The sequence below is a fragment of the Carcharhinus amblyrhynchos genome, unplaced genomic scaffold (assembly GCF_965287045.1).
Source record: "Carcharhinus amblyrhynchos unplaced genomic scaffold, sCarAmb.v2.hapA scaffold_645, whole genome shotgun sequence".
NCBI lineage: Eukaryota > Metazoa > Chordata > Chondrichthyes > Carcharhiniformes > Carcharhinidae > Carcharhinus > Carcharhinus amblyrhynchos.
The window spans coordinates 16,914-43,594 of NW_027650385.1; the positions used below are offsets into that span (position 1 = coordinate 16,914).

The 26,681-nt window shown below is 51.2% G+C and overlaps 1 protein-coding gene across 3 annotated transcripts in view; it reads right to left on the reverse strand.

The window, feature by feature from the left end:
* Window positions 1-3,181: 3,181 nt before the first annotated feature.
* Window positions 3,182-26,681, reverse strand: part of LOC145339737 (WD repeat-containing protein 46-like) — a 30,530-nt gene continuing 7,030 nt past the window's right edge. The window contains exons 1-5 of one of the 3 annotated variants that reach the window (XM_080184262.1): window positions 23,330-23,424; window positions 14,686-14,754; window positions 13,626-13,701; window positions 4,120-4,231; window positions 3,182-3,348 (exon numbers count right to left, since the gene is read on the reverse strand). In XM_080184262.1, coding sequence (XP_080040388.1) covers window positions 3,197-3,348; window positions 4,120-4,231; window positions 13,626-13,701; window positions 14,686-14,754; window positions 23,330-23,409 — 489 coding nt within the window. In that variant the 5' untranslated portion in view covers window positions 23,410-23,424 and the 3' untranslated portion in view covers window positions 3,182-3,196. Of the gene's footprint in view, window positions 3,349-4,119; window positions 4,232-13,625; window positions 13,702-14,685; window positions 14,755-23,241; window positions 23,425-26,681 lie in introns of those variants that run through there. The other 2 variants (XM_080184265.1, XM_080184263.1) reach the window with 2 other exon arrangements.

The window sequence follows — 26,681 nt, forward strand, 5'->3', positions numbered from 1 at the left end:
AGGTGAGTTACTCTCCGCAGGATTCCCAGTGGACAGGGTTCGGGGGGGGGGGAGTGGGGAGGTGAGTTACTCTCCGCAGGATTCCCAGTGGACAGGGTTGGGGGGGGGGGGAGTGGGGAGGTGAGTTACTCTCCGCAGGATTCCCAGTGGACAGGGTTCGGGGGGGGGAGTCGGGAGGTGAGTTACTCTCCGCAGGATTCCCAGTGGACAGGGTTCGGGGGGGGGAGTGGGGAGGTGAGTTACTCTCCGCAGGATTCCCAGTGGACAGGGTTCGGGGGGGGGAGTCGGGAGGTGGGTTACTCTCCGCAGGATTCCCAGTCTCTGACCCGCTCTGGGAGCCCCAGTGTTTGTGTGCCTGGGTCCCGGTTCATGCAGACAGATATTTCCTGACCATTTTACGGCAAATAATTCCTGCCACTCGTGAGCGAAAGCAGTGAGATAGCAGAGGAGGCCATTCGGCCCACTCTCTGACAGAGCACCCCTTCCCAGGTCAGACCCCTGTAACCCCACACATTTACCCCACTAACCCACTGAACCCACACATCTTTCAGACTGTGGGAGGAAACGGGAGCACCCAGAGGAAACCCAGGCAGACATGGGGAGAATGTACAGACTCTGCACAGACAGTGACCCGAGGCCGGGAATCGAACCCGGGTCCCTGGTGTAGGGAGGGTGCAGTAATCACTGACTGTCACCTTCAACACTCACCGTGGGCTGAGAGCAATGTCGTGTCTGCCTGTTAGCGGTGACACAGCGACTGCCCCCGTCTATCCACAGGGTCACAGGTCATTCCAGCACAGACAGAGGCCCTTTGGCCCATCCAGTCTGTGCTGGCTATCCAGCCCCTATCCCATTTCCCAGCTGTGGAACTCTGGGATATTTCCATCACTGACCTCGACGCTGTCAAAACATTTTCCGGTTCTGCTCTCGGGCACCCCCCACGTTCTCCGGGCCTCTTCCCCAGCGGGAGCTTCCCGGGGTCACCCCACCTCTCCCTGGTGGGGGGGGGGCAGCACCCCCTCTCTCCCCAGGGGGCAACACCCCCTCTCTCCCCAGGGGGCAACACCCCCTCTCTCCTTGGAGGACAGTTCCCCCCCCTCTCCCCAGAGGGTACACCCCCCCACTCCCTGGAGGGCAGTCCCTAGCCACTCCCCGGAAGTCACTCCCCTCCTCCTTCCCCTCCCTGGAGGGTACACCCCGCACCCCCCAGCCCCAGCCCCGGAGGGCAGTGCCCCCCCTCTCCGTGTACACTTACCCCCTGCAGTACGCCGTGTAGCTGATGGATGGATTATAATTGAGATTGTCCTCAGCCAGGGCCCTGTTAAAGATCCTGCTCTCCACTCCCACCTCCCGGAAGGCTGTTCGGACTGCCTTGGCGTAAACGTATATCTGGGAGAACTTGGTGAGAAAGACCTGCAGCGGGGGCGGGGGTTGGGGGGGGAGACAGAGAGAGAGAGAGAGGGTGAGGGGGGTGAGCGGGAGGTGGGGGTCGGTCTCCAGGTAAATGCTCACCGTTCCGTGGGTCAGCAGGATGCTGCCTGGGATGGAGCGTTTCAATGATGGAGAGAGGTTGGATAGGCTTGGGTTGTTTCCTCTGGAGCAGAGAAGACTGAGGGGCAACCTGATTGAGGTGTACAAGATTATAAGAAACATGGACAGGGTGGATAAGAACTAGCTGCTCCCCTTCATTGAAGGGTCAGTCACAAGGGGACATAGGTTCAAGGTGAAGGCGGGGAGGTTTAGGGGGGACATGAGGAAATAGCTTTTTTACTCAGAGGGTGGTGAGAGTCTGGAATGCGCTGCTTGGGAGGGTGCTGGAGGCGGGATGCCTCACATCCTTTAGAAAATACCTGGATCAGCACTTGGCCCACCATAACATTCAGGGCTACGGGTCAGGGACTGGCAGATGGGATTAGGTGGGAGTTCAGTCGGAAATCTCACATCACCCACAAAACACAGTCCCTTCGCCAGGAGGGTGCAAGGCTCGGGGGGGGCTGTCAGGGTGGAGGGGGGCCGGGGTTGGGGGAGGGTCAGCGTGGGGGGTGGAATAAGGGGGGAAAATGCTTCTTCCCATTGACAGAAGGATCCGGAAGCAGATCCGGGAGCGCTGGGAAGCAGGCTTGATGTTAACTCCAAAGAGAGAGAGGGAGAACGGGGTCAAGGTTCACGTGGGAACAAACTGGAGCGATCCAGCCAGGGGCTAGCACAGGCAGCAATGGGCTGAGTGGCCACCCCCTCCCCTTGGACCCAGAAGATTCTCCGGGTGTCAGGGATTCCGTGAGTCACTGCCAGTCATGTTGATATATTGGGCTGGACTCTGTTTTCCTGGGTTATTCCGTGCTGGACAGAGACGAGGGTATGAGCAAGCACGGGACATATCCAGGCTCGGAGCCGTCGCTGTGGAGAGGCCACAGATACAGACAGTTATCCCACCCAAAACCACACAAACTTCATTCAAATCCATCAGGGTCGATCCATCTCCAAAACCTGCTGACAATAAGCCGGAATCTGGAGATCCGGCAGGGAGTGAGGGGGGTGCGGAGTGTAGATTACAACGGAGGGAGCCCCGGGGGAGGAGGGGAGGGAGCCCCGGGGGAGGGGGGGAGGGAGCCCCGGGGGAGGGGGGGAGGGAGCCCCGGGGGAGGGGGGGAGGGAGCCCCGGGGGAGGGGGGGAGGGAGCCCCGGGGGAGGGGGGGAGGGAGCCCCGGGGGAGGGGGGGAGGGAGCCCCGGGGGAGGAGGGAGGAGGGAGGGAGGGAGCCCCGGGGGAGGAGGGAGGAGGGAGGGAGGGAGCCCCGGGGGAGGGGGGAGGGAGCCCCGGGGGAGGGAGGGAGGGAGCCCCGGGGGAGGAGGGAGCCCCGGGGGAGGAGGGAGGGAGCCCCGGGGGAGGGGGGAGCCCAACCGGGATCGATCGCCAACATTCCCGTGGCCAGCTCCCAACTGCCCCCCTTCCCCGAAACGGTCAAGCGAGGTCCTCGAGGGGCAACTCGGGATGGACCCTCCCCTCCCCCGACATCCCGGGAAAAATAAACCAAAGAAATCATTCTCACGGTGGGATTGGACGGATTGTCCAGCGACAGGGGGAGTGAAGGCAGTGATTACTGAGGGCTAGTACAGACCAGAGGGGCAGAGTGGCCTTGTGCTGCCTCACTTGCCCATTGGTAACAGTGAGCCGTGCCCCCGCGCTGGCTGCGATGCTTATGGGAAACGGGTAAAGGTACTCACGTTACTGTCACTGAGGGGCAGCGGGGGATTATCCTGGAGATCCGCAGGCAGCAGCCAGTACAGAACCTGGGGGCCATCAGCACTGCTCCCGATCAGGAACTGGGACGTCATCCTCAACTTCACCCCTGGGGGAGACACCGGGAAGGTTCAGGATTCACTGCAGCCGGAGAATAATCCCCACAACAGCTCCCAGCCCAAACCTAACCTCAAAATAACTACACAACAAAAAACACAAACCTCCCGTACGCCGCACGGTGCGGCGTAAACCTCCCGTACGCCGCACGGTGCAGCGTAAACCTCCCCGTACACCGCACGGCGCAGCGTAAACCTCCCCGTACACCGCACGGCGCAGCGTCAACCTCCCGTACGCCGCACGGTGCTGCGTAAACCTCCCGTACGCCGCACGGTGCTGCGTAAACCTCCCGTACGCCGCACGGTGCTGCGTAAACCTCCCGTACGCCGCACGGTGCCGCGTAAACCTCCCGTACGCCACACGGCGCAGCGTAAACCTCCCGTACACCGCACGGTGCCGCGTAAACCTCCCGTATGCCGCACGGTGCCGCGTAAACCTCCCGTACGTCGCACGGCGCAGCGTAAACCTCCCGTACGTCGCACGGCGCAGCGTAAACCTCCCGTACACTGCACGGCGCAGCGTAAACCTCCCGTACACTGCACGGTGCAGCGTAAACCTCCCGTACGCCGCACGGTGCTGCGTAAACCTCCCGTACGCCGCACGGTGCTGCGTAAACCTCCCGTACGCCGCACGGTGCTGCGTAAACCTCCTGTTTATCTCTCCTGTATCTCTGGCTACCTTTGGAGGGAATGGGGCAGAACTGTACCTAAACAATTCGGCCAAATCGATGGGAGGAGATGGGAGGTCTCTCACTCTCACTCACCTTGTGAATTTGCCCCTTGGACGTACAAAAAGAGAGATTTATATCCACGTCGGACTCCAAACTGTGGACCCGTTTTAACTGCGACCCAGGTGGTTTGATTGTAGGATCGAGCCTGGAGACAGAGAGAGGAGGGTAATGAAGGAGCAGAGAGATTATTCTCCACACAAAGAGGACACTCACCGGAAAATGGGGCAGGGACCCAGGACAGGAGAGTAAAACTGGGCCAACGGGATGGGACAGGACAGGAGAGACTCCACCGCACACACAACACTGAACAACTGCTTCCAGGGAGGGGGGACATGTCGAGGGGGTGAGGCCGAACTGTCCCTCACACTGAGGGTCCAGTGCCTCAGAAAAACAGCCAGAATAATTAAGGACCCCACACACCCCGGACATTCTCTCTTCCACCTTCTTCCATCGGGAAAAAGATACAAAAGTCTGAGGTCCCGTACCGACCGACTCAAGAACAGCTTCTTCCCTGCTGCTGTCAGACTTTTGAATGGACCTTCCTCGCATTAAGCTGATCTTTCTCTACACCCTCGCTGTGACTGTAACACTACATTCTGCACCCTCTCCTTTCCTTCTCTATGAACGGTATGCCTTGTAGAACTGTTTAAATCATTTTAAAGCATTTTCGCGGGCTTTTTGTGTTTACCGCTTTAAGAATTCAAAGAGAGTGGATAGCAGGGATTTGTGGGTTATCAGTCATTTAAACCGCGCTAGGTTTAAAAGGAGGCCTGCTGTAGACAGCGGGCAGTGGAGTGAGAGGGAAGCAGAGTGAGCTGCTAGGGCTTAGGATCAAAGGGCTTGAGAGAAAAGGGCCAGGTAAGTTTGAGTTGAAAACGGTGTTCAGTAGTACTACAGGGAATAATGGAGGGGCATGTGATGTGCTGTTTCTGTATGATGTGGGAGCTGGTGGACCCCAGGGTCCTTCCCAGTGACCATGTCTGCAGTAAGTGCAGGTTGCTGGAGGAGCTCCAGCTCAAAGTAGATGAGCTGGCCTCTGAGCTACAGACACTGAGGCTCATCAGGGGGAGGGAGGGAGGGTGCCATTGATAATGGGGTGCAAGAGACATCCACCCCTCCTAGACTGGCTAACTCTAAGGGTCAGGAACAGGAGGGGGCTGCTGAGAGGAGGAAGGAGGGTGGGGACCGAATGCCTCAGCCTCTCAATCTGCATAACAGGTTTGAGGTTCTTGCTTCCAGTGTGGACAAGAACGAGGGCTGTGAGGTCGGTGAGCAGACTGCACACGGTACAGTGATGCAGACACAGGACATAGGCAATGAGAAGGTGAAAAGGAATGTAGTGGTAATTAGGGATAGTGTGGTTAAGGGTATTGACACTGTCCTTTGTCACAATGACAAAGTGCACAGAAGGGTGTGTTGTCTGCCTGGTGCTCGGGTCCAGGATATCGCATCTGGGCTGCAGAGGAACCTGGAGTGGGAGGGTGAGAATCCGGTCATTGTGGTACATGTGGGTTCCAACGACGTAGGCAAAAGGGGAACTGAGGATCTGGGGAGGGAGTATGAAAAGCTGGGAATGGAATTAAAAAGTAGAACCAATAAGGTGGTTATCTCTGGACTACTGCCTGAACCGAGTGCAGACGGGCGTAGGGTTGATATGATTAAGGAAGTGAATGGGTGGCTCAGGGATTGGTGTGGGAGGAATGGGTTTGAATTTATGGGGCATTGGCACCAGTATTGGGGTAGGTGGGACCTGTTCAGGTGGGATGGGGTTGGTCTGAACCGTGCTGGGACCAGAGTCCTGGCGAATCGTGTAGATAGGACTGTAGATAGGACTTTAAACTAATTAGGGAGGGGGAGGGTGCGAGGGTAGGTGACATTACGGGGTCTAAAGTAAAGGACAAAGAACAAAGAACAAAGAACAACATAGCACGGGAAACAGGCCCTTCGGCCCAACGAGCCCGCGCCGCCGTCCCACTGTCTCAGTGACCTATTCATGATTTTAGTCTACGCCTAATGTGCGAGGATCAGGGAGGTCCAATATAGGGACAATTTGTTACCCAATCAATCAGCCTAAAAGCACATCTTTGGGATGTGGGAGGAAACCGGAGCACCCGGAGGAAACCCACGCAACCACGGGGAGAACGTGCAAACTCCCACAGACACAGGCCCAAATCCATGTGTCCGCACAGCAACAGAGATAGTCTCTGAGCTGTCAAGTTGCCCTCGAGATGGTCCAGTTTAAGCACACTAACGACATGAAGCAATAGGCAACTCCCGAAGCAACGTCCAAGAGCAGCCCACTACAACCTGCCGCATGCATGCCCCTTGCTGGTCAACAAGGTGGACTTAAATGCCTGTGGAGACAAAAAATTCATTATTAAACAGGCAAAGACTGTAACATCCCTGAGGCAAAAACGTAATCCCAAGCCTACAATGTTTAGTAAGGCCTGCTATATCCCCCTATATGTAGCCCGCTCATGTGGCTTTCTAAGTGACTCTTAAACAACCCTAGCGTGCCTGCTTCCACCACCTTACTCGGCAGTGCATTCCACACCCCCACTACCCTTTGCGTGAAAAACTGCCCTCTAATATTTGTCTTATACCTAGCCCCCCTCACCCTAAGCCCGTGACCCCTCGTTCTATCCATTTCTAATAGCGGAAAAAGCTTACCACCATTTACTCTATCTATCCCCTTCATAATCTTATAAACCTCTATTAGATCCCCACTCAGCCGACGTCTCTCAAGGGAAAACAGCCCAAGTTCGTTCAATCTTTCCTCGTAAGACAGCCCTTCCATACCAGGCAGCATCCTGGAGAGGGTACAGGTAAGGGAAGAGGCCAAGGATGTCCCAATAATAAAGGGAGTAGGGGACGTGAGTACGGTTGGTGGCGTTCCGGCAAATAGGGTACAGGTGAAGGCTGGGATGAATGCACTTTATCTGAATGCACGAAGCATTCGGAATAAAGTCAATGAGCTGGTGGCGCAGATCAGCACAAATGGATATGATCTGGTGGCCATTACAGAGACATGGCTGCAAGGTGACAGGGACTGGGAGCTGAATGTCCAGGGGTATCAAGTGTTTAGGAAGGATAGGCAGGAGGAAAAAGGGGGGTGCGTAGCTCTGCTGATTAAGGATAGCATCAGGGTGGTAGTAAGGGATGATATAGGAGCCAAAGAGCAGAAAGTGGAATCGCTGTGGGTGGAGATTAGGAACAGCAAAGGGAGGAAGACGCTGGTGGGTGTCGTCTATAGACCCCCAAATAATGATCTGGAGGTGGGGCAGGCTGTTAACGCGCAAATAAATGCGGCGTGCAGGAATGGAACGGCGATAATTATGGGGGATTTCAATCTACATATTGATTGGTCGACCCATGTTGGATGTGGTGGGCTTGAGGAAGAGTTCTTGGAATGCTGCCGGGATAGTTTCCTTGAACAGTGTGTGTTGGAGCCGACGAGGGGGTGAGCTATCTTGGATCTGGTGCTATGTAATGAGGCGGGTAGAATTAGGGACCTTGTGGTGAAGGATCCTCTTGGGAAGAGTGATCATTGTATGGTGGAGTTTCTGATGCAGATGGAGGAGGAGAAAGTGGGTTCCCGGACCTGTGCCCTTTGTTTGAACAGAGGGGAGTACGGTAGGATGAGAGAGGAATTGGCGAATGTTGATTGGGGGAGCGCGTTGGAAGGTAGGTCTGCTGAGGAACAGTGGAGGATCTTTAAGGAGATCTTTCTTGGTGCTCAGCAGAAATTTATTCCGATGGTTAAAAAGGACCGTAGGAGGAGAGATAATCAGCCGTGGATAACGAAGGAGGTGAAGGAAAGTGTTAAATTAAAAGCGGAGGCGTTTAGAGTAGCTAAGAGTAGTGGGCGAGAAGAGGATTGGGAGAGGTTTAAATATCAACAAAGAATGACAAAGAAGTTGATAAAAAAGGGTAGGATAAACTATGAAGCTGGGCTAGCGCTTAATATAAAAAAGGATAGTAAGAGTTTTTATAAATATATAAAAAGGAAGAGGCTGGCTAGGGTGAACGTTGGTCCCTTAGAGGATGAGAGGGGGGACTTAGTGGTAGGGGATGGGGAAATGGCTGAGGCCCTGAATAACTTTTTTGTTTCGGTCTTCACGGTGGAGGACGTGAATAATTTGCTGGGTGTTAGCGATGGAAAGATGGTAGGAGTGGAGGGCCTGAATGACATTACTGTTACTAGAGAGGCGGTGCTCGACAGACTGGAGGGACTGATTGCGGACAAGTCCCCAGGACCGGATGGAATGCATCCAAGGGTTCTGAAAGAAATGGCGGAGGTGATAGTGGATGCCTTGATGATTATTTTCCAAACATCGCTGGATTCCGGGGAAGTGCCGGAAGATTGGAAAACGGCTAATGTTACGCCGTTGTTTAAGAAGGGTGGCAGGCAAAAGGCAGGGAATTATAGGCCGGTTAGTTTAACGTCTGTTGTAGGTAAAATGTTAGAATCCGTGATCAAGGAGAAAATAGCGAGGCATCTTGAGGAGAATTGTTTGATAGAGCAGACGCAGCACGGTTTCGTTAGGGGGAAGTCGTGTCTGACGAATTTATTGGAGTTCTATGAGGATGTGTCTAGGGCGGTGGATAGAGGAGAGCCGGTGGATGTGGTGTTTCTTGATTTTCAGAAGGCGTTTGACAAGGTACCTCACAAGAGGTTATTACATAAGGCCAGGGGGCATTGAGTTGGGCGTAGGGTGTTAGCGTGGATAGAGGATTGGTTGTCAAATAGGAGGCAGAGAGTGGGGGTTAATGGGTGCTATTCGGATTGGCGGTTGGTGACTAGTGGAGTGTCCCAGGGGTCGGTGCTGGGGCCTCAGCTATTTACCATTTATATAGATGATCTGGAGGAGGGAACCGAGTGTATGGTGTCGAAATTTGCTGATGACACCAAGGTTGGTGGAACGGCAAATTGCGCGGAGGGTGTGGAGAGTCTGCAGAAGGATCTAGATAGGCTGGGCGAATGGGCCAGGAACTGGCAAAAGGAATTTAATGTTGGCAAGTGCGAGGTGGTCCACTTTGGTAGGAATAATGGTAGGAAGGACTATTACCTACGTGGCGAAAAACTGCAGCAGGCGACAGTGCAGAGGGACCTCGGGGTCCTTGTGCATGAGTCGCAAAAACCCAGCTTGCAGGTGCAGCAGGTGGTCAGGAAGGCGAATGGGATGCTGGCCTTCATAGCGAGGGGGATTGAATATAAAAGTAGGGAGGTCTTGCTGCAGCTGTATAGGGCATTGGTGAGGCCGCAGCTGGAGTACTGTGTGCAGTTTTGGTCGCTGCACTTACGCAAGGATATTTTGGCCTTGGAGGGAGTGCAGAGGAGGTTTACTAGGCTGATGCCGGAGTTGAGGGGGTTGAGCTATGAGGAGAGGCTGAATAAACTAGGCTTGTACTCATTGGAGTTTAGAAGAATGAGGGGAGATGCCATTGAGACATATAAGATGATGAATGGGATGGATAGGATAGAGGTGGAGAGGCTCTTCCCGCTCAAAAAGGACAGTAGGACTAGGGGGCACAGCCTCAAGATAAAGGGGGGGCGGTTTAGAACGGAGTTGAGGAGGAACTTCTTCACTCAAAGGGTGGTGAATCTCTGGAATTCTCTGCCCGTTGAAGTGGTGGAGGCTGCCTCGCTAAATATTTTTAAGACGCAGGTTGATGGGTTTTTGATAAGAGAGGGGATTAAGGGTTATGGGGAGAGGGCGGGAATGTGGAACTGAGCCACGACAGATCAGCCATGATCTTATTGAATGGCGGGGCAGGCTCGAAGGACTAGATGGCCCACTCCTGCTCCTATTTCTTATGTTCTTATGTTTGTCTGTATAGCTCGCAGGAAACAATACTTTTCATTGTATGTTAATACAAGTGACAATAATAAATCAAATCAAAATCTACCACAGCCAAGAGGTATTTGAGAATCAGCCACATTGGTGCGGGGTCTGGAGTCACGTGCAGAAACATGGGAACAGGAGGGGAGGCCGTTTGGCCCTTCGAGCCTGGGGCGGCCCAGTGGCACAGTGGGTTAGCACTGCTGTCTCACAGCGCCAGGGACCCGGGTTCCATTCCCGGTGACACAGTGGGTTAGCACTGCTGTCTCACAGCGCCACGGACCCGGGTTCCATTCCCGGTGACACAGTGGGTTAGCACTGCTGCCTCACAGCGCCAGGGACCCGGGTTCCATTCCCGGTGACAGTGGGTTAGCACTGCTGCCTCACAGCGCCAGGGACCCGGGTTCCATTCCCGGTGACACAGTGGGTTAGCACTGCTGTCTCACAGCGCCAGGGACCCGGGTTCCATTCCCGGTGACACAGTGGGTTAGCACTGCTGCCTCACAGCGCCAGGGACCCGGGTTCCATTCCCGGTGACACAGTGGGTTAGCACTGCTGTCTCACAGCGCCAGGGACCCGGGTTCCATTCCCGGTGGCACAGTGGGTTAGCACTGCTGTCTCACAGCGCCAGGGACCCGGGTTCCATTCCCGGTGACACAGTGGGTTAGCACTGCTGCCTCACAGCGCCAGGGACCCGGGTTCCATTCCCGGTGACACAGTGGGTTAGCGCTGCTGTCTCACAGCGCCAGGGACCCGGGTTCCATTCCCGGTGACACAGTGGGTTCGCACTGCTGTCTCACAGCGCCAGGGACCCGGGTTCCATTCCCGGTGACACAGTGGGTTCGCACTGCTGTCTCACAGCGCCAGGGACCCGGGTTCCATTCCCGGTGACACAGTGGGTTAGCGCTGCTGTCTCACAGCGCCAGGGACCCGGGTTCCATTCCCGGTGACACAGTGGGTTAGCGCTGCTGCCTCACAGCGCCAGGGACCCGGGTTCCATTCCCGGTTTGGGTCACTGTCTGTGTGGAGTCTGCACGTTCTCCCCATGTCTGCGTGGGTTTCCTCCAGTTTCCTCCCACAGTCCAAAGATGTGCTGGTTGGGGTGGATTTGCTGTGCTAAATTCTCCCTCAGTGTAACCCGAACAGGCACCGGAGTGTGGTGACGAGAGGATTTTCAGTCACTTCATTGCAGTGTTAATGTAAACCTGCTTGTGAGATGAATAAATAAACTTTGTTTCTTGTTCTTTTTGGTTTCGGTGAGGCTGCTTCAGGAAGCTTTTGTTTCCCTTTTCAAGGCAAGAACTGTGACTGCTGGAGACACCCCAGAGGAGATTTACAGAGGAGTATCCCAGGTAGGGAGGGACTGCCACGTGCGGGAAGGGCTGGTTGGATTCAGACAATCGGATGGAAGCAGAGAGGATTTTTGGGGATTTGACAGCACTGGGAGTCTGTTTCAACTCAGTGCAGAGTGTGGGAACCGAGAAAACCATCGCAGAATAAGGATATAGTCATTCAGTATGGATTTGAGGATGAATTTAATCTCACAGAGTGATGTATCCCGGGAATTCTTTTCCCCAGGGAAGCTCTGGAGACAGAACGTTTCCTGGGGCTGGGGAATCCTTCAGGACTGAGGTTGGTGGGTCTGTAATCAGGGACTGAAGAGTTATGGAGATACAGCAGCCATGGGATCCAAGGGGCTTTGGCCTTGTGGATCCAGAACTGGCTTGCCTGCAGAAGGCAGAGAGTGGTTGTGGATGGGTCTTTTCCTGCATGGAGGTCGGTCACCAGTGGAGTGCCCCAGGGATCTGTTCTAGGACCCTTGCTGTTTGTCATTTTCATAAATGACCTGGATGAGGAAGTGGAGGGATGGGTTAGTAAGTTCGCCGATGACACGAAGGTTGGTGGTGTTGTGGACAGTCTGGAGGGATGTCAGAAGTTGCAGTGGGACATAGATAGGATGCAAGACTGGGCGGAGAAGTGGCAGATGGACTTCAACGCGGATAAATGTGTAGTGGTCCATTTTGGCAGGACCAACGGGATGCAGGAGTACATATCAAGGGTAGGAGTCTTAGCTGTGTTGAAGAGCAGAAGGATCTTGGGGTCCGGGTCCACAGGACTCTTAAATCGGCCTCGCAGGTGGAGGATGTGGTCAAGAAGGCGTATGGTGTACTGGCCTTCATTAATCGAGGGATTGAGTTTAGGAGTCGGGAGGTAATGCTGCAACTTTATAAGACCCTTGTCAGGCCCCACTTGGAGTACTGTGCGCAGTTCTGGTCGCCTCACTACAGGAAGGATGTGGAAGCTATTGAGAGGGTGCAGAGGAGATTTACAAGGATGTTGCCTGGATTGGGAGGCATGCCTTATGAAGATAGGTTGAGGGAGCTGGGACTCTTCTCCCTGGAGAGACGAAGGTTGAGAGGCGACCTGATAGAGGTTTATAAAATGTTGAGAGGAATAGATAGGGTGGATTCTCAGAGGCTATTTCCCAGGGCTGAAATGGTCGCTACGAGAGGACACAGGTTTAAGGTGCTGGGGAGGCAAGTACAGAGGTGATGTTAGGGGTAAGTTTTTCACTCAGAGGGTGGTGAGTGAATGGAATCGGCTGCCGTCAGTGGTGGTGGAGGCGAACTCGCTGGGGTCTTTTAAAAGACTTCTGGATGAGTATATGGGATTTAATGGGATTGGGGGTTATAGATAGGTCTATAGATTGGTAGGTATTGATGTGATCGGAGCAACTTGTGGGCCGAAGGGCCTGTTTGTGCTGTAGTGTTCTATGTTCTACGTTCTGTGTTCTACGTTCTAAGTTGACTTAGCGAGGGTTTGATTGGCCATGATCTTATCAGATGGCTGGGACAGACTTGAAGGGCAGAATGGCCTCCCCTTACATAGAAGCACCAGAGATAGGAGCAGAAGGCCATTCGGCCCTTCCAGCATGTGCCGCCATTTGGCCCATCGAGCCTGCCCCACCATTCATCACAATCGTGGCTGATCGTCCAACTCAATAGCCTATTCCTGCTTTCTCCCCATAACCTTTGATCTCATTTGCCCCCAAGTGCTATATCCAGCTGCCTCTTCAATAAATTCAATGATGTTTTAGCATCAACTGCTTCCTGTGATAATGAATTCCACAGGCTCACCACTCTCTGGGTGAAGAAATGTTTCCTCACCCCCCATCCTAAATGGTCTACCCTGAATCCTCAAACTGGTTCTGGACTCCCTCCACCATCAGAAACATCCTCCCTGCACCTACCCTGTCTAGTTCTGTTAGAATTTTATAAGTCTCTATGAGATTCCCCCTCATTCGTCTGAACTCCAGTGAAAACAATCCTAACCTAGTCAATGTCCCCTCATACATCAGTCCCGCCATCCCTGGGATCAGCCTGGTAAACTTTCACTGCACTCCCTCGAGAGCAAGAACATCCTCCCTTAGAAAAGGAGACGAAAAACTGCACACAATACTCTAGGTGTGGTCTCACCGAGGCTCTGGATAATTGCCTCTTGCTCCAATATCTGATGGTCTTATTGAATGGTGATGGGAGACAGTGAAGTTGTGGAACTGTCACTGGGCTTGTAATGGTTCCAAACGAGAGCACACAAACCATGGAAGGAGTAATGTCCCTCCCTCAGGGGAAATGGCAAGAACTGAGGGGAAAACACAGAGAAAGAGCAAGACCAGAATGTCAAGGAACCTGTTACCTCGTAATCGGTGACATTACAAAGAAGATCAAAACTCAAACACACGGGAGGCTTCAGGAAGATGGAATCCCTTCTCCTGTGGAGGGATAAAATCCAGTTAAAAAAATCAAATAAATCTCATTAAATATCCACTAAAAACATTCCTCAGCAATGTGGCCCCAACAGTAACTGACACATTTCACTGCCCACTCTGTAATCCCCACTATCTCACACAGACATAATCCACACACACACATTATAAACCCCTCACTGTATCTGTCTGATACTCTGTAATCCCCACTATCTCACACTGAGATATAATCCACACACACACATTATAAACCCCTCACTGTATCTGTCTGATACTCTGTAATCCCCACTGTCTCACACTGAGATATAATCCCCACACACACATTATAAACCCCTCACTGTATCTGTCTGATACTCTGTAATCCCCACTATCTCACACTGAGATATAATCCCCACACACACATTATAAACCCCTCACTGTATCTGTCTGATACTCTGTAATCCCCACTATCTCACACTGAGATATAATCCACACACACACATTATAAACCCCTCACTGTATCTGTCTGATACTCTGTAATCCCCACTATCTCACACTGAGATATAATCCACACACACACATTATAAACCCCTCACTGTATCTGTCTGATACTCTGTAATCCCCACTGTCTCACACTGAGATATAATCCACACACACACATTATAAACCCCTCACTGTATCTGTCTGATACTCTGTAATCTCCGCGATCTCACACTGAGATATAATCCACACACACACATTTTCTGAATGAAATAATATTAAATAGTAATGATGAATGTCAGACTAATTGATCTGTCTTTTCCTGCTCTCTCTCTCTATCTGAATAATCGAATACATGTGAGCGGTTTGGAATTTAATCTAACCTCCCCTGACTCATGGGGACAGTTCTTGCCTTGAGCAGTGAGTCACTCTGAACAGACACATTTCCCCCCCCGCCTGACCCCTTCTCCCGGCTCAATGTTCACCCCACCCTTCACATGGTCAGTGTTCAGATGCAAATGTTGCCCCTACCTCTGTCCCAAGGCTCCGTGGACAGCCAGTGAGGCAGTGAGCAGAACCCCAGCCAGAAACATGGTTACTCTGTGTAAGAGAATCAAGGGGAGTGGTTAAATTCTGGCCATTCGCCCGACACGGGTTAGCACACACGGTCAGTCATCGGGCACAGCCTCATGTCTGTGTTCATGGACACAGGAAGATCAGGACTCATCCTCTACCTCATTGGCAGCTCCATGACTTCCCACATATTGCAGGACGTACATTCCATTCTGCCCCGCTGTCCCTTCATATCTTAACCTTCCAAACAATTCATTTTAAGTGGGATAAAGGGAATAATCGAGAATTTACTCACCAACCAGATCCTCAGGAGGGGGCCAGAGAGTGCGCACGGGGAGGGGGCCAGAGAGTGCGCACGGGGAGGGGGCCAGAGAGTGCGCACGGGGAGGGGGCCAGAGAGTGGACACTGTGGTTATGAAATTGTTTTGGCAGATAAGGCAAAGGAGAATACAAAGACCTTCTACAAATACATAAAGGGCAAAAGAGTAACAAGGGAGAGAGTAGGGTCTCTTAAGGATCAACAAGGTCATCTATGTGTGGATCCACAAGAGAGGGTGAGATCCTAAATGAATATTTCCCATCAGTATTCACTGTTGAGAAAAACATGGATGTTAGGGAACTTGGGGAAGTAAATATTGATGTCTTGAGGAGTGTACATATTACAGAGAAGGTGGTGCTGGATGTCTTAAAGCGCATCGAGGTAGATAAATCTGCTGGACCTGATGAAGTGTATCCCAGGACATTGTGGGAGGCTAGGGAGGAAATTGCGGGTCCCTTAGCCGAGATATTTGAATCATCCATAGTCACGGGTGAGGTGCCTGAAGATTGGAGAGGGGCAAATGTTGTGTCTTTGTTTAAAAAGGGCTGCAGGGAAAAGCCTGGGAACTACAGGCCAGTGAGCCTCACACCTGTGGTGGGTAAATTTTGGAAGATATTTTGAGAGACAGAATCCACAGGCATTTCGAGACACAAGGACTGATTAGGGACAGTCAGCATGGCTTTGTGAGTGGAAAATCATGTCTCACAAATTTGAGTGAGTTTTTTGAAGGGGTAATCAAGAAAGATAGATGAGGGCAGTGCAATTGATGTTGTCTATATAGACTTTAGCAAGGCCTTTGACAAGGTACCGCAAGGTAGGTTGTTGTACAAAGTTAAATCTCATGGAATCCAGGGTGAGGGATCTAAATGGATACAAAATTGGCTTCTTAACAGGAGCCAGAGGGTGGTTATAGAGGGTTGTTTTTCAAACTGGAGGCCTGTGACCAGCGATGTGCCTCAGGGATCAGTGCTGGGTCCACTGTTATTTGTCATTTATATTAATGATTGGATGAGAATATAGGGGGCATGGTTAGTAAGTTTGCAGATGACACCAAGATTGGAGGCATAGTGGACAGTGAAGAAAGTTATCTCAGATTGTAACGGGATCTTGATCAATTGGGCCAGTGGGCTGATGAATGGTAGATGGAGTTTAATTTAGATAAATGCGAGCTGATGTATTTTGGTCGATTGAACCAGGGCAAGACTTACTCAGTTAATGGTAGGGCGTTGGGGAGAGTTACAGAACAAAGAGATCTAGGGGGACCGGTTCATAGCTCCTTGAAAGTGGAGTCACAGGCGGACAGAGTGGTGAAGAAGGCATTCGGCATGCTTGGTTTCATTGGTCAGAACATTGAATCCAGGAGTTGGGACGTCTTGTTGAAGTTGTACAAGACATTGGTAAGGCCACACTTGGAATACTGTGTACAGTTCTGGTCACCCTATTATAGAAAGGATATTACTAAACTAGAAAGAGTGCAGAAAAGATTTACTAGGATGTTACCGGGACTTGATGGATTGAGTTATAAGGAGAGGCTGGAGAGACTGGGACTTTTTTCTCTGGAGTGTAGGAGGCTGAGGGGTGATCTTATAGAGGTCTATAAAATAATGAGGGGCACAGATCAGCGAGATAGTCAATATCTTTTCCCAAAGGGAGGGGAGTCTAAAACTAGAGGGCAGAGGTTTAAGGTGAGAGGGGAGAGATAGAAAAGAGACCTGAGGGGTAACTTTTTTCACACAGAGGGTGGTGTCAGGAATGAGCTGCCAGAATTACAACATTAAAAGACATTTAGACAGGTACAGGGATGGGTAAAATTTAGAAGGATATGGGCCAAACACGGGCAAATGAGGTTAGTTCAGTTTAGGAAACTAGTTTAGGTTAGCATAGAGGAGATGGACCGAACGGCCTGTTTTGGTGCTGTATATCTCTATGAGAGAGAGAGACACTGGGACAGAGAGAGAGAGAGAGAGAGAGACTGGGACAGACAGAGAGAGAGAGAGAGACTGGGACAGACAGAGAGAGAGAGAGAGACTGGGACAGAGAGAGAGAGAGAGAGAGACTGGGACAGAGAGAGAGAGAGAGAGAGACTGGGACAGAGAGAGAGAGAGAGAGAGACTGGGAGAGAGAGAGAGAGAGAGAGAGAGAGAGACTGGGACAGAGAGAGAGAGAGAGAGAGAGAGAGACTGGGACAGAGAGAGAGAGAGAGAGAGAGAGAGAGACTGGGACAGAGAGAGAGAGAGAGAGAGAGAGAGAGAGACTGGGACAGAGAGAGAGAGAGAGAGAGACTGGGACAGAGAGAGAGAGAGAGAGAGAGAGAGAGACTGGGACAGAGAGAGAGAGAGAGAGAGAGAGACAGACTGGGACAGAGAGAGAGAGAGAGAGACATTGTGGGGTGGGGGGGGGGAGTCAATGATCCAACATCACTGTGACTGGCCTGGATCACACTGGTTCCGGCCCCTGCACCCCCCCCCATCTACTACCCCATTCCCCCCTGCCCCCCATCCTTTTCCTCCCGACCCCCCCCATCCCCTTAGCCACTATCCCCTTCCCCCCACCCACCCCCTGCTGGACAGTTACATAGAACATAGAACACTACAGCACAAACAGGCCCTTCGGCCCACGAGTTGCGCCGATCACATCAATACCTACCAATCTATAGACCTATCTATAACCCCCAATCCCATTAAACCCCATATACTCATCCAGAAGTCTTTTAAAAGACCCCAGCGAGTTCGCCTCCACCACCACTGACGGCAGCCGATTCCATTCACTCACCACCCTCTGAGTGAAAAACTTACCCCTAACATCACTTCTGTACTTTCCTCCCCGCACCTTAAACCTGTGTCCTCTCGTAGCAACCATTTCAGCCCTGGGAAATAGCCACCGAGAATCCACCCTATCTATTCCTCTCAACATTTTATAAACCTCTATCAGGTCGCCTCTCAACCTTCGTCTCTCCAGGGAGAAGAGTCCCAGCTCCCTCAACCTATCTTCATAAGGCATGCCTCCCAATCCAGGCAACATCCTTGTAAATCTCCTCTGCACCCTCTCAATAGCTTCCACATCCTTCCTGTAGTGAGGCGACCAGAACTGCGCACAGTACTCCAAGTGGGGTCTGACAAGGGTCTTATAAAGTTGCAGCATTACCTCCCGACTCCTAAACTCAATCCCTCGATTAATGAAGGCCAGTACACCATACGCCTTCTTGACCACATCCTCCACCTGCGAGGCCGATTTAAGAATCCTGTGGACCCGGACCCCAAGATCCTTCTGCTCTTCAACACAGCTAAGACTCCTACCCTTGATATTGTACTCCTGCATCCCGTTGGTCCTGCCAAAATGGACCACTACACATTTATCCGGGTTGAAGTCCATCTGCCACTTCTCCGCCCAGTCTTGCATCCTATCTATGTCCCACTGCAACTTGTGACATCCCTCCAGACTATCCACAACACCACCAACCTTCGTGTCATCAGCGAACTTACTAACCCATCCCTCCACTTCCTCATCCAGGTCATTTATGAAAATGACAAACAGCAAGGGTCCTAGAACAGATCCCTGGGGCACTCCACTGGTGACCGACCTCCATGCAGAAAAAGACCCATCCACAACCACACTCTGCCTTCTGCAGGCAAGCCAGTTCTAGATCCACAAGGCCAAAGCCCCTTGGATCCCATGCCCTCTCACCTTCTCAAGAAGTCTTGCACGGGGGACCTTATCAAAACGCCTTGCTGAAGTCCACGTAAACCACATCCACCGCTCTTCCTTCGTCAATGTGTTCAGTCACATTTTCAAAGAACTCAACTAGGCTCGTAAGGCACGACCTGCCCTTGACAAAACCATGCTGACTATTTCTGATCATTCTAAACTTCTCTAAATGCACATAAATCCTGTCCCTCAGAAGCCTCTCCATCAGCTTACCAACCACTGAGGTCAGACTCACCGGTCGGTAATTTCCCGGGCTATCCCTGTTCCCTTTCTTGAAAATAGGAACCACATCCGCAATCCTCCAATCCTCCGGAACCTCTGCCGTCTCCATCGACGACGCAAAGATCATCACCAGGTGCTCTGCAATCACCTCCCTCACCTCCCACAGTAACCTGGGGTACATCCCATCTGGTCCCAGCGACTTGTCTATCTTGATAGACCTGTTCGGGCGGGATGGGGTTGGTCTGAACCGTGCTGGGACCAGAGTGCTGGCGAATCGAGTAAAGAGGACTGTAGACAGGGCTTTAAACTAATTAGGGAGGGGGAGGGTGCGAGGGTAGGTGACTTTACGAGGTCTAAAGTTGAGGAGAGTGTACATGTAAGGGAAGAGGCCGAGGATGTCCCAATAATAGAGGGAGTAGGGGGCGTGAGTATAGTTGGTGGCGTTGCGGCAAATAGGGTCCAGGTGAAGGCTGGGATGAAAGCACTTTATCTGAATGCATGAAGCATTCGGAATAAAGTGGATGAGCTGGTGGCGCAGATCGACACAAATGGATACGATCTGGTGGCCATTACAGAGACGTGGCTGCAGGGTGACAGGGACTGGGAGCTGAATGTACAGGGCTATCAAGTGTTTAGGAAGGATAGGCAGGAGGGAAAAGGGGGGGGCGTAGCTCTGCTGATTAAGGATAGCATCACGGTGGTAGCAAGGGATGATATTGGAGCCAAGGAGCAGAGGGTGGAATCGTTGTGGGTGGAGATTAGGAACAGCAAAGGGAGGAAGACGCTGGTGGGTGTCGTCTATAAGCCCCCGAATAATGATCTGGAGGTGGGGCAGGCTGTTAACGCGCAAATAAGTGCGGCGTGCAGGAATGGGACGGCAGTAGTTATGGGGGATTTCAATCTGTATATTGATTGGTCGACCCATGTTGGACGTGGGGGGCTTGAGGAAGAGTTCTTGGAATGCTGCCGGGATAGTTTCCTCGAACAGTGTGTGTTGGAGCCGACGAGGGAGCGAGCTATCTTGGATCTGGTGCTATGTAATGAAGTGGGTATAATTAGGTACCTTGTGGTGAAGGATCCTCTTGGGGAGAGTGATCATTGTACGGTGGAGTTTCTGATGCAGATGGAGGAGGAGAAAGTGGGTTCCCGGACACGCGTCCTTTGTTTGAATAGAGGGGAGTACGGTAAGATGAGAGTAGAATTGGCAAATGTGGACTGGGGGAGCGCGTTGGAGGGAGGGTCTGTTGAGGAGCAGTGGAGGATCTTTAAGGAGATCTTTCTTGGTGCTCAGCGGAAATTTATTCTGATGGTCAAAAAGGATAGTAGGAGGAGAGGTAATAAGCCGTGGATAACGAAGGAGGTGAAGGAAAGTGTTAAACTAAAAGCGGATGCGTTTAGAGTAGCAAAGAGTAGTGGGCGAGAAGAGGATTGGGAGAGGTTTAAATGTCAACAAAGATTGACAAAGAAGTTGATAAAGAAGGGTAGGAGAAACTATGAAGCTGGGCTAGCGCTTAATATAAAAAAGGATAGCAAGAGTTTTTATAAATATATAAAAAGGAAGAGGCTGGCTAGGGTGAATGTTGGTCCTTTAGAGGATGAGAAAGGGGACCTAGTGGTAGGGGATGGGGATATGGCTAAGGTATTGAATAACTTTTTTGTTTCTGTCTTCACGGAGGAGGACGTGAATAATTTGCCGGGTGTTAGCAATGGAAAGGTGGTAGGACTGGAGGGTCTTAATGACATTACTGTTACTAGAAAGGCGGTGCTCGACAGACTGGAGGGACTGATTGTGGACAAGTCCCCAGGACCGGATGGAATGCATCCGAGGGTTCTGAAAGAAATGGCGGAGGTGATAGTGGATGCCTTGGCGGTTATTTTCCAAACGTCGCTGGATTCCGGGGAAGTGCCGGATGATTGGAAAACGGCTAATGTTACGCCATTGTTTAAGAAGGGTGCCAGGCAAAAGGCGGGGAATTATAGGCCAGTTAGTTTAACGTCTGTGGTAGGTAAAATGTTAGAATCTGTCACTAAGGAGGAAATTGCGAGGCATCTTGAAGGAAATTGCTTGATAGAGCAGACGCAGCACGGTTTCATTAAAGGGAAGTCGTGTCTGACAAATTTACTGGAGTTCCATGAGGATGTGTCTAGGGCGGTGGATAGAGGAGAGCCGGTGGATGTGGTCTTTCTAGATTTTTAGAAGGCGTTTGACAAAGTGCCTCACAAGAGGTTATTGCAGAAGGTCGAGGGACATGGAGTTGGGGGTAGGGTGTTAGCGTGGATAGAGGATTGGTTGTCAAATAGGAGGCAGAGAGTGGGGGTCAACGGGTGCTATTCGGATTGGCGGATGGTGACTAGTGGAGTGCCCCAGGGGTCGGTGCTGGGGCCTCAGCTTTTTACCATTTATATAGATGATCTGGAGGAGGGAACTGAGCGTAGAGTGTCGAAATTTGCTGATGACACCAAGATTGGGGGAACGGCAAATTGTGCGGAGGGTGTGGAGAGTCTGCAGAAGGATCTAGATAGGCTGGGCGAATGGGCCAGGAAATGGCAAATGGAATTTAATGTTGGCAAGTGTGAGGTGGTCCACTTTGGTAGGAAGAATGGTAGGAAGGACTATTACTTACGGGGCGAAAAACTGCAGCAGGCGACAGTGCAGAGGGACCTCGGGGTCCTTGTGCATGAGTCGCAAAAACCCAGCTTGCAGGTGCAGCAGGTGGTCAGGAAGGCGAATGGGATGCTGGCCTTCATAGCGAGGAGGATTGAATATAAAAGTAGGGAGGTCTTGCTGCAGCTATATAGGGAATTGGTGAGGCCGCAACTGGAGTACTGTGTGCATTTTTGGGCGCCGCACCTGCGCAAAGATATTTTCGCCTTGGAGGGAGTGCAGAGGAGGTTTACTAGGCTGATATCGGAGTTGAGGAGGTTGAGCTATGAGGAGAGGCTGAATAAACTGGGCTTGTACTCGTTAGAGTTTAGAAGAATGAGGGGAGATCTCATTGAGACGTATAAGATGATGAATGGGATGGATAGGATAGAGGTGGAAAGACTCTTCCCGCTCAAAAAAGACAGTAGGACTAGGGGGCACAGCCTCAAGATAAAAGGGGGGCGGTTTAGAACGGAGTTGAGGAGGAACTTCTTCACTCAAAGGGTGGTGAATCTCTGGAATTCTCTGCCCGTTGAAGTGGTGGAGGCTGCCTCGCTAAATATTTTTAAGATGTGGGTTGATGGGTTTTTGATAAGAGAGGGGATTAAGGGTTATGGGGAGAGGGCGGGAAAGTGGAACTGAGCAGCGACAGATCAGCCATGATCTTATTGAATGGTGGGGCAGGCTCGAAGGGCTAGATGGCCTACTCCTGCTCCTATTTCTTATGTTATGTTCTTATTGATAGAATTCAAAAGTTCTAACATATCTTCTTCCTTAATATCCACATACTCAATCTTTTCCATCTGCTGCAAACCTGCAGCAAAATCTCCCAGATCACTTTCCACCGTGAATACCGAGGCAAAGTACTCATTAAGCACCTCTGCCATTTCTTCTGGTTCCACACAGACCTTTCCCCCTTCACCTTTTATAGGTCCTATCCCTTCTCTTCTCATCCTTTTACTTTTCACATATTTGTAGAAGGCCTTGGGATTCTCCTTAATCTTACCCGCCAAGGCCTTCTCATGACCCCTTCTGGCTCTCCTAATTTCCCTTTTAAGCTCCTTTCTACAATCCTTATACTCCTCTAGATCCTTAACATCTCCGAGCTCCCTGAACCTTTTGTACACCTTCCTTTTCTTCCTGACCAGGTTCACCACAGCCTTTGTGCACCACGGTTCCCGCGACCTACCAAAACCTCCTTGTCTCATCGGAACGTTGTCGTGCAGAGCTCCAGACAAACATTCCTTGAATATCCACCACGTTCCTTCTGTACTTTTCCCCAAGAACGCCTCCTTCCAGTTTATTTGTCCAATTAACTTCCTGACATCTTCGTATTTCCCCTTACTCCAGAAATTACCTCCCGAGAAAGTTGACAGACTTTCTGCTAACACAAACCCATCGTCCCCCCGAGAGTGACTGGATCCCATTCACTAACTGGGAAAGCCCGGTGTTTCCCGGGGGAACACTCCCCCTCCCACCACCAGGCGGATTGGGGAAGGGGTTGGGAATAATCCAGGCCCCTGAACGGTGGGACCTCGGAGACAGGGATATGGCGGTCTGTGCAGGAACATCTACCCAATTCTCCGACAGCAGATAAACCCCTTCCCCGGTTATTGAAATAAACCTTTCCGAATCCCGGTGATGAGGCTGTCTCCTCACTCAGTCATTGATCCAGCGGGAAGACTGGAGACTCTGAGCGATAAGGGACTTACCCCGTCTCTGTTCTGTTTCCGTCTGAGTCTCTGTCTGAGGCAGACACATATAAAGGCAAAAGGGAGGGTTCATTCCACATTCATCACAGGAAAATCACACAAAAATCTTTAATCACCTTAACCTCAGGTATTGTATCATAGACACATTCATTAACCTGTTAATCGCCACCATTATCCTGTAATAAAACCAGTATTTCTCAATGTCTGTATGTCACTGAGACGTGACGGAGCCTCTCCCCATTTCCCCATCGCTCAAATCTCTATTTCTGTAATAACAGAGGGAAGGGTCAGGACAGGGAGAGTGAGGGGTGGGGGGGAGGCTTTCAACCCCAGGATGGGGGGGTTAAACTGTCCCACAGTGTCCAAAAATGTGCGGGTGAAGGGGGGGGGGTGCGATGGGGGACCGGGGGGGGGGGGGGTGAGACGGGGGAAGGGATCTCGGTGTGAGTCAGGGAAATGGTTTCCAGAGGGTCGGGTCATTTGGGCGGGGGGGGGGGGGGGGGGGGTGGGCTCTGATTGGAGGTGGTCCAGAGGAGTTGGGGGGGTGGGGGTGGGGGTGGGGGGGGTCAGATTGGAGGTGGACTCACTGTCCCAGAATCTCAGCAAATTCCACAGATTCACAACCCTTTGGGAGAAGGAGTTTCTCCTCCAACTCTCTTTTCAATTTGCTGCCCTTTATCCTCTGGTCCCGGATTGTCCCAGCGCCGGAAACATTCGCTCGGTGTCTCCTGAAGGGATCAGCCAGGATAGCATTCACGGTGCAGGGGCTGGATGCCCTTCTCCTGCTCCGAGCCCTCCTGGTTCTGCCCGCTTTAGTCTGGAGGTAACATTAGGATGGGGCTAACAGCAGCTAATTGGATGATTGAGAGGTGAGGTTGGGCTGGGAATACAATCGGAATTCCAGGCTGGATTGTTGGTGTGCCGAGGTTACACGCACATTGCTGCAGTCCCACTGAAAGCAGCCCCGGATTCACAGGGAGGGTGTAACTGTGGGAAGAAAGTTGTGAAAGATGATCACCGCTCCTCCCACACATCCACAGCAATGCAAGGCACAGGAATGTGGGAATGTCGGCTCGGAATGAGTGCTCTGGAAGAACCCAGTGTAAAGTGAGCAGATACATTAGTGAAGCCAGTGATATTCTGGAGATGGGAATAGACCCTTTAGTGAGGGAACATTCCAATATCACACAGACCCCATACAGAAAGGATATTATTCAACTAGAAAGAAAAGATTTACTAGGATGCTACTGGGACTTGATGGATTGAGTTATAAGGAGAGGCTGGAGAGACTGGGACTTTTTTCTCTGGAGTGTAGGAGGCTGAGGGGTGATCTTATAGAGGTCTATAAAATAATGAGGGGCACAGATCAGCGAGATAGTCAATATCTTTTCCCCAAAGGTAGGGGAGTCTAAAACTAGAGGGTTTAAGGTGAGAGGGGAGAGATACAAAAGGGTCCAGAGGGGCAATTGTTTCACCCAGAGGGTGGTGAGTGTCTGGAACAAGCTGCCAGAGGCAGTAGTAGAGACGGGGGCAATTTTATCTTCTAAAAAGCATTTAGACAGTTACACAGGTACGATGGGTATAGAGGGATATGGGGGCAAACACGGGCAACGGGGATTAGCTTAGGGGTTTAAAAAAAAAGGGGTGGCATGGAGAAGTTGGGCCGAAGGGCCTGTTTCCATGCTGTAAACCTCGATGACTCTATTGACTGGTCAGCAGGTAGCTGGACGGAGTCAGTAAAAGAGTATTTATTAGTGTCACAAGTAAGGCTTACATTAACACTGCAATGAAGTTACTGTGAAAATCCCCTAGTTGCCACCCTCCAGTGCCTGTTCAGGGATACTGAGGTAGAATTTAACAAGGCCAATCCATCCTAACCAACACATCATTCAGACTGTGAAGCCCAGGAAACACTGAAACATAGAACAAGGCTCAAAATCATTGGACTAAATTTCCCAATATTAATTTGACAGTTTACTAATACTGGTCCCATCCTGAATTGAGACTGACTCTCAACTCCAAAGGCAGCGAGCGGGGTGTGGGGAATAAACGCTGGCCAGCCAGTGATACCCATGTCCCACACACTAACTGAAGTGGTGTTGGTGGTAAGCTGCCTTCTGGAATCACTGAGGTGTAGGTACATCCACACTGCTGTTAGGGAGGGAGCTCCAAACTGACAAATCCCTTCAGGAACATAGAGAAAGTAGAAATGATCTTAAACATGGAATCAGGAGGCTAAAAAGGGCTGTGAATTTAGCAAACAGAGTCAAGGAGAATCCCAAGGCTTTTTGTGCGTATATTAGGAACCAGAGGGTGGTAAGAGAAAGATAGGCCCACTCAAAAATAATGGAGGGAAGCTCTACGTGGAATCACAGGAAGAGAACATAAGAACTAGGAGTAGGAGTAGGCCATTCGGCCCCTCAAACCTGCTCCGTCCTTCAATAAGATCATGGCTGATCTTTACGTGGACTCAGCTCCGCTTACCCACCCGCTCACCATAACCCTCAATTCCTTTAATGTTCAAAAATCTATCTATCCTTGTCTTAAAAACATTCAATGAGGGAGCCTCAACTGGGCAGAGAATTCCACAGATTCACAACCCTTTGTGTGAAGAAGTTCCTCCTCAACTCAGTCCGAAATCTGCTTCTCCTTATTTTGAGGCTATGCCCCTAGTTCTAGTTTCACCCTCCAGTACAACAACTTCCCTGCTTCTATCTGATCTATTCCCTTCATAAGCTTATATGTTCCGACAAGATCTCCCCTCATTCTGCTGAATTCCAATGAGTATACCCCAGTCTACTCAGACTCTCCTCATAAGCCAACCCTCTCAACTCTGGAATCACCCTAGTGAATCTCCTCTGCATCCCCTCCAGTGGCAGTATATCCTTTCTCAAGTAAGAGGATGTGATGTTTGATGAGAAATTGTATCAGTTTTCACCAAGGAGAAGGACATGACAGATATTGTGGTCAGGGACAGATGTGAGGTGATGCATTTTAGAGGAACAAATTTAAATGTGAATTATACTGTAAATGGCAGAACCCTTCAGAACATTCACATACAGAGGGATCTGGGCGTGCAGGTTCCCAGTTCCCTAAAAGTGACAACACAGGTGGTCAAGGTGATTAAGAAAGCATGTGGAACGCTTGCTTCATCAGCCGGGGCATTGAGTACAGGAGTTGGGAAATCATGTTGCAGCTTTATAAAACCTTGATTAGGCTGCATTTGGAGTATTGCGTGCAGTTTTGGTCACCACACTACCAGGAGGAGGTGGAAGCTTTGGAGAGAGTGCAAAGAAGGTTCACCAGGATGTTGCCTGGTCTGGAGGGTGTTGGCTGTGAGGAGAGGTTGAAT